General features: G+C 38.8%; 1 protein-coding gene across 1 annotated transcript in view; it reads right to left on the bottom strand.

Moving 5' to 3' along the window:
• Positions 1-241: 241 nt before the first annotated feature.
• LOC104391781 (LIM domain-binding protein 3-like) overlaps positions 242-7,654 on the bottom strand; it is a 75,376-nt gene continuing 67,963 nt past the window's right edge. The window contains exons 7-9 of the mRNA XM_010001119.1: positions 5,186-5,355; positions 4,199-4,235; positions 242-338 (exon numbers count right to left, since the gene is read on the bottom strand). Coding sequence (XP_009999421.1) covers positions 242-338; positions 4,199-4,235; positions 5,186-5,355 — 304 coding nt within the window. The remainder of the gene's footprint in view (positions 339-4,198; positions 4,236-5,185; positions 5,356-7,654) is intronic.

Here is a 7,654-nt window from a genome sequence, read left to right as displayed (position 1 = left end):
ACAAAAGCTAATCTACTTTATAATGAAGACCATGAAATGGGCTGTATCCTTATTTTTACTGTTGGTGACAATGAATGGCAACCGGGCTAACAACAGAAGTCTACTGAAGACAGAGAAAGGCTCTAGCAGTAAATCTTTGCAGTGTGTATGACACGACACTCTTATGCTCTAACTCTGGGCAGCAATTAATTTTCTTACTGTAATTCTCTGCCTCACGTATTTGTCTGCTAAATGTGGGCTTTTAACTTTTAACATTAAGGATTTGCGCGGACAGGCCGTGATGCCAGTTGCGCAATTTGGCAAAGCGTGGGCTGTTACGTTCCGTTTCAAATCTTTCCCTGTGGCATGAAGAAAGAGAGAGAGAGAGAGAGAGAGAGAGACAGACAGACAGAAAGAGAGAGACAGAGAGACACACAGAGAAGAAAGAAAGGAGGGAGAAAGAAAGGGGTTAGGGACCATGGCTACCACTCTCTTGCTATATAACTAGGGCAATGGCAATTTATTTGGATGTTTTTCTCTCAGCTTTCAAATCAGCACAAAGAGGGCTGGGTGATTCTTTATGGACCACGTATGAAAGGATTTGTAGTTACTAAATTCTGAGAAGTAATGATATAGCTTATATTCTTTGACTTCTGCTTGATATTACAGGGCTGCTTTTGCTAGAAATGCAATGTAATCCCATTGTTTTCCTGCCAGCAGGTTCCTTCAGCTTTTCCTTCCCTCCACCCCACGGAGCAGTCAGTGAAAGTTAAATCTGTACAAGACCAAAATTAATGCATATATTTTCCATACTGTAATATGTAGGTCAGCATATCTATATCTATATATATCTATATGTCTCCTGCTGTCCTTCCTCTAAGAACCACCAGCCACTGGTTTCAGCAGTACTTTTCTATAGCTTTTCACAGCATGAGTGCAAGTGTTGACATTTGCATGAATATTTCTGGTCATTTTTGTCCAAAAGCAGAATATCACAGGATTTTCAAAGCACAGTCCTGAGAAGTATTTACTACCTCCTGCAAACACCCCTAGCTACCTTTGATTGCAGACTGGGGTGCTAAGCAATGTTCAGCACACGCCTCAGGATTTAATCTTAATCTATAGATGCTCTATAGTTTAAATTCAGGTTTTGTAAATAAAAAGGGATTGGGAGGAGAGCAGAGTCAAGAAGTCTATCAAAAATAATGGAAAATGTTCTTGTTATTTTAAAAAAATATTTGATTATAAACAGGATAATTCTCCCCTCAGTATTTACAACTAAAACGGAAGGCAACTCTGTTAATGCAGCAAAACTTGAGTGAAACCAGCCAAACAGAAATGAAGAGACTGGACTGGTTTTACTCCTCAGGCTGAACCAAGCACAAAACAATAAACAGAGTAAATGCCAACAAAGTAATTTCACTGATATTACTAAATCTTCTGTCCTGCAGGTAGCAGTCCTATAGGAGTCTTGATGTAATACTGCTCAAACTGTTTTTTATGCTTTTAAGTAATTAAAAATATGAAGTATTCCTAGCAGAAATGCTGAAACTTCATGGTGGCATTTTTTCAAGGTACATTGGAGCATACTAGCCACAGTGGGTCTTACATGAAATCTAGGAATTCCCACAGTGCTTTAAAGATATACCACTCCATTCCAGGCAAAGGTGTTCAGAAACATTTGTTTGGCTTGAAATGGATCCCATCTTTCCAGAAAATATTCTGTAACAGTTGTCATAACAGCAGCAGAATTTTCATAGCAAGTTATCATCTTATGTGTGCCTTCAAAATAGCAGTGGCATGAGCAAAGAACAGTCACACGATGCATGTATTAATATTAATATTAACTGAAAGGAATATTCTTCCACCTGCAAACTCCCAAGCTTTATGGGTTCTGTTCAGAGCATACGTCACGAAGTTAGAAGCAGCAAACTAGAAGTGACTATTTGTATGTAAAACAGATTTTCCCAAAATAAGCTGTTTGGGGCTTTTTTCATTCCATACCCCCCCCCCCGCCATTTCATGCAGTTCTTGCAGACTACACTGAAGAGCCAACAAAAAAGACAATATTGCTCACAGCATGCTCTGAGACCAAAATTCCCTACACTGTGAAATCTCTGGCATTTTAAAATTTGAAACATGATGGCTTTTTCCAGAATGCCAGCACAACATGGGATTAATAAGACACTGAATATAGCAAAACTCAGGTTCCACAGTTCCATGGAAACCTTTTGCTTTCAGGAGCCCAGCAAGCCTTCCAGGTGATCCCAAATTATGGGTATGGAGAAAGATGTGATGTACAGGCTGTCTAGAGCAGACAGTGAAGAGGAGTTTCTACTCCATTATTATGCTGGAAGAGTGGAGTATGGATTCTGTGCATCTGGCATAAGTTCTTCCATCCATCTTCCATCCAGTTCCTTAAAAACTGGAAAGTGGCAGGGGCCTTGCCAAAACATTATACAGAAGCGGGCCAATAGGCCTCAAAATCACTGTATGATGGATGCATGTCTAGGCAGGGCTACTGCTACTAAATCTGCAGTGGAACATGTGCAACATTTGAGGCAGGTATCGTGCCACAAGAATGGGGCAAATAATATCAGTTGGGTAGGAAGAAGACCCCGCTTCATTCCTTGCATCAAAGCTCAAGCCAATTGCACTATACCCATGTAACTACTCAGGGTATATTTTTGCCTCTACCAGTGAATGCCCTTAAACCTCTTTGGGTAATACATCTGTGCCTAAATACACTCATGAACCTGTCCTTGTGAAAAAAAGAATAACGCAGGAATACCTCAAAACTACAAAAACATGCAAAACACAGCGGGTACCGTCACCTACTTTAAGTTACACTGATGGGAAAGTGCAATTTACACATGCTGATGTGTTACTAGAGAATTATATTCAACATATCTGATACAACGTTTAGTTACTAATACCTAGTATTTTCCAAGGCCACAGCCTACAGCTGCAAAGATTATTGCTTAAAAAAACCAACATATTACTCTCAGATGTGTATGGGGGACTAAGTTCAGCACAACACTTTAAATCCCATCACAAAAAGGATTTGGATATGTTCTATTTCATCAAAGCAGATAATGCACAATGCATTTAATAAGAATTAGGCTACCACATTTGAGGGAAGATTTCAATCCCTGAGGGATGTAATGTGAAGCCCAGTGTTGAGGCATCTAGCCATGAACTTCAGTGAACTGCAATGGAAGGCTTATAGCAAACATAAGCTGAAAGTATACTTGTATTTTCACAGGGAAGATAACAGACAACTTTCTCACTGATTCAACATCTGTAACTTGCACTGTGGTCAAAAGCTCAGACCTTTATGAAAGCCACAAGGCAGTAGGGGGGGAAAAAGAAACAACAACAAGAAGAAAGCAAAGAGAAAGTGCATTGAGTATTAGAAACATCTCAAACACAGCCAGGAGTTTAAAGTAGCTAATGTGATATAAGGATTTGAAATATGCAAACAGAAAATCAGGCTTGCATGCAGGCTGCTCTGATTCAACTGCAGTTTTTAAGCTCAATGTAAGAATCGCTAATAAATCTATTTCCTGGCTCTGCAAGACACCTTAAGTTGGTGATAGTTTTTAATTCCTTATTATGTCTCTGAACATATCCGCTTTTCAGTGGTTTTAGTCGACTGTATGAAAAAAATACATTTAACCACTAGCAAAAGCAGTCCTGTGCTTCCATATTCAACAAATTTGGGTTGTATTTATTCCAAACAAAAATAGGCAAATTATTATAGATATGGATGGACACAACTCCTTTACTGTATCATTTCAGAAGAATCAAATATAAATCATATGGTAATCCAAATAAATTGCTCACAAATTTCAATGCTATCATACAATATATATTTTTATCCAGTTACACAACTAAGTAGTTACACAGGTTTTGGCCTTAGGAAGTCATTGCATCCACACACCCAGGAAAGTTCATAGAAGTTGCATATGCAGAGAGCTTTCAGATTTGAACACACACTTCAGAAATGTTGCACTATCTTTCTTAAAACCATGCTAATTTGTTATCCTTTTCTTTCAAATGCCTCTTGCTGGTAGCATTTTAATTTTAGTGATCTTTAGGTAAATGCATTAAAATATTGTAAGACAAAAGTAAAATAATGTATTTTCATATTAATGCTGCTTTAAAACATTAATTATCAGTAAGGAGAAAGCCATATTTTTCACAGAGAGTTGCCTACCTTGACCTCCTCAGGGCTTCTTCATCCGGATCTTGCACTGCAGACAAAAAATGTTTTACTTAAGAAAGAAGGAAAGGAATTGACTTTATGACAAAATCATAAGTTCTTTAGAAATGGATCAAAACCCTATCTAAAGGTGCATTTGTGCTGACTTCGCAGTAGTTGACAATGTAAGAACAGCATAAAGAGGAGCAGTATCCTACAGCTAGGAAAAAGGATGTTAAGAGGAAAGAAACTACTACAACTACTTTCTCATTCATTTGTTATCCATGTTTTATCCAGCTGTAGGCAATGATTCTACAATGAGGGCCTGCTGTTTCCTAGGAAAGCTTGAGAGGCAACACCCATTCACATGAGGAAGAAAAACTATTTCCCCCTGATGTGGAAGAGGCCCTAAACTTCCTTCTGTTTAGCTCAGAAACAAACTCTGCAGTTAGTACAAGGTGGTCAGAAAAACATTTCCACAGACAACAGGTAACAAAGTTCTAGCTCCCATGACAGTCATAGCAGATCTAGCTTCAGATAACAGGGCTGCTAGAATCATAGGTTCAATACAAATGGTGATTCAGGATTTTTTATTTTTTTTTTTGACCCCCAGAAGTCACTTCTATAAAAGACAGGCCACATAAGTTGTTTATCTTTTTTTCTAAGGAAGGGGACAGTTTTGTATGTCTAAGCTGCTGAAAAATGGAAGATTACACTGCAGAGGTTTCATTTGTAAGCACAATGGGATCCCAAATGCTCTTTTCCTGTATTAGTCTCATACTTTCAAATAATTTTCTTCATAAAGCATAAGGTGAGCTTAAACACTTTGATTTTCTTGTTCTCTCAAGTTACATCCAGAGTTATTTGATCTTAGTCCTCACTAACAATTACTACAAGCTGGACATGAGTCTTCCGTAAGCATCATTTGCTAATACTGGGATAAGAGAAGAAAGACATGAATCTAAAATCAGGATAAGGAGGTTATTCTGTTATTCAACTTACTGTACTCCGTTCCAGTCATCTGGGCAAGGATGCGGAAAGACCGAGACTGCAGGTTGGCAGAGCGGCGGCTCCAGTCTTCAGATTCATCCTCAGGCTTGTTCTGAGTTTTAAGCACAGCCTGATAGACCGGGGAGGCACTGTCTATGTGAGGGTCTTTAATAGGAAGGGTACTGCAATTCAGAAAGTGAGGTGTTGTGAAACAGCACATGGTAGCTTTCATTCCAACCTCTCTCTGGTCTTACAGCTGCTCACCCAAAGTAACAGCAGTCCAAAACATGGCTTTGAAAATACCACTTTTTTATAAAAAAGATCAATTTTAGGTGAATTAAGAATGTTATGGCTCGTTCTATCTTTGAAATGGCCTGTTATAATTCAAGCTTGCATATTCAAAAGGGTGTGAAAAGGACTGGAAATGTCTGTTCATGATTCCTCAGCCAATGCAGCCACAAGCTTAGGGTGGCTACAGTGCTTTATGGTGATAGAGTAAAAACCATTTATTTCTCTGTCCCATATTATTTCTTTTAAAAATGGCTTCGTGTTGATATTGTTTTATGTTATGTTGCATTACAGTTTTGGGCCAGTGTATTTTGAGGTAAGGAAATAGTTTTAAATTGTATTTTATGATTTAAAATAGTGTTTTTATGTTTAGAAATAACAAACATCTAATTGTAAAAATACTGTGATGGGCTTTATAGCTTTCCCAAGAGATGACTATTTTTGCCAAACTCTGAATTAAACTTCCAGCTGTCATAACTTTGGATTCATTGTCTACTAGACATGTGAAGCACAAGAAGTCTAGACTTGTACACATATTTTGTATTTTAAATCTTTAACAGCAGAATGTATATCAGTCTTACAACATCTCTAATCACTTTGCAAAGTGATATATCCAGGAAGAAACCTCCAATTTTGCACACCTAAAGTCAAAGCTATGAAGCTCTGTAGCACTAGTAAGGTAACCCCTCTATCTTTTATTGTGCCAGCTAGAAACAGACTTAGTAATGCAATAGCTGTTTTGCTTTTTTTTTTTTTTTTTTTTTTTTTTTTTTTTTTTCCCCTGCAAAAATAACTTCTGTGTAGCATACAGTTAAAATTAAATATTAACAGAGCTGCAGAAATATACACTGAGGGAACATGTGTGCTTGGAGTAACTTGGCTCCATGACTTCTCTAAATACAAGGTCTATTTTTGAAGCAAGTGATTTATTGTAACAGCTTTAACAGGCGATTCTGTACAGAGCTTTGCAAGCAGTGTGCTCAACCTCATGGACATCGAGAAAGGGCTCTGGTAAAAGTTAAGGGCCATTTGGCCGAACTAAGTCACTGCTACAAAGTTCCAGTAGTCACCTGCTACAACAGTTGCTCCCTTGATTCAGGCTCAAAGTTAGTGTTCTCTAAGATACCATTGTGCGGGAAAATCTACAGAGAAGTTTGATGTGAATCCCTGGAAGGAATAATGAAAAAGCCAATAATCATGTCCAATATCCTACATACAGCAATAACATACACTGTAATAAAAAAAAATTAATGGATAGTGCCTTAAATATCAGCATTTTCCAGCTGACACTCCCCTTCTTCAACAATGCACCATATAAACTGCTTTAATGGATTTGTACCTAACAATAGCATGGGATGTGTCCTTCAAGTAAGATGTGTGCTTGTATGTGCTGTGGACCCAAAAGCACCCCATCTCTTCTGGATTAGTTTTTTATTAGAGGAGTATTTATATTCTTCAGAAACTCCACTATATGCAAACTTCTCACTTCCTTGAGGACCCAGCAGGGTAGAGAACCCAGTTATTTTTCTTTTATATTGTTTCAGTACAACCACCCCCACAATGGAGCACAGCTTAGAAATAGCCTGACTCTTCAGTTTGAAGTCTGCCACAAAACATGACAGGTACATAAAAAAGTATCTCAGTGTGGAAGATTGCCTGTAGGAGGAAGCAGCATTTTCCAGCTCCTTTTTTAGCTCATGTTTCCTAGACCTCTATCTATGGGAAGGGTGTGCCATCAGAGGCTTCCATTAGTGTGGGTCCTATGTTTCCTATGGACAAATTAGCACCACATCCTTCTTCTGATGGAAGAGGGGAGAAAGAGCAGCAGTGTTCTGGACCTCCAAACATGGCAGAAGGGCTTACTGAGACAGGGAAGGAAGCACAGCCCAGAGTGCTCCCTTCTGCTGACTTGCAGGAATATACGTTATATGGAGCAGAGATACTCTGCAATACCACACCTAAGTCAGCATCCCCTCTCACCATTCTGCTGACACTTCTCACTCTTGGCTACGCTGGGAAGTTCTGTCGTTATAAAGGATTCAGTTAAAGTTCCCCCAAAACTGAGTCCACCCTTGAGTTCCCAGAGGCACTCCAGGACTTTGTCTTAGTACTGACTAAGCACACAGTACCTTGCCCTGTACCACTATCAGAGGTGTCTGTCTGGTTTTTACATCCCGAGAGTTTTCAATCCTG

This window comes from Chaetura pelagica, unplaced genomic scaffold, assembly GCF_000747805.2.
Source record: "Chaetura pelagica isolate M959 unplaced genomic scaffold, ChaPel_1.0 scaffold346, whole genome shotgun sequence".
Classification (NCBI taxonomy): Eukaryota; Metazoa; Chordata; class Aves; order Apodiformes; family Apodidae; genus Chaetura; species Chaetura pelagica.
The sequence above is the reverse complement of the archived record's forward strand: the minus strand, read 5'-3'. Positions and strand labels throughout refer to the sequence as shown.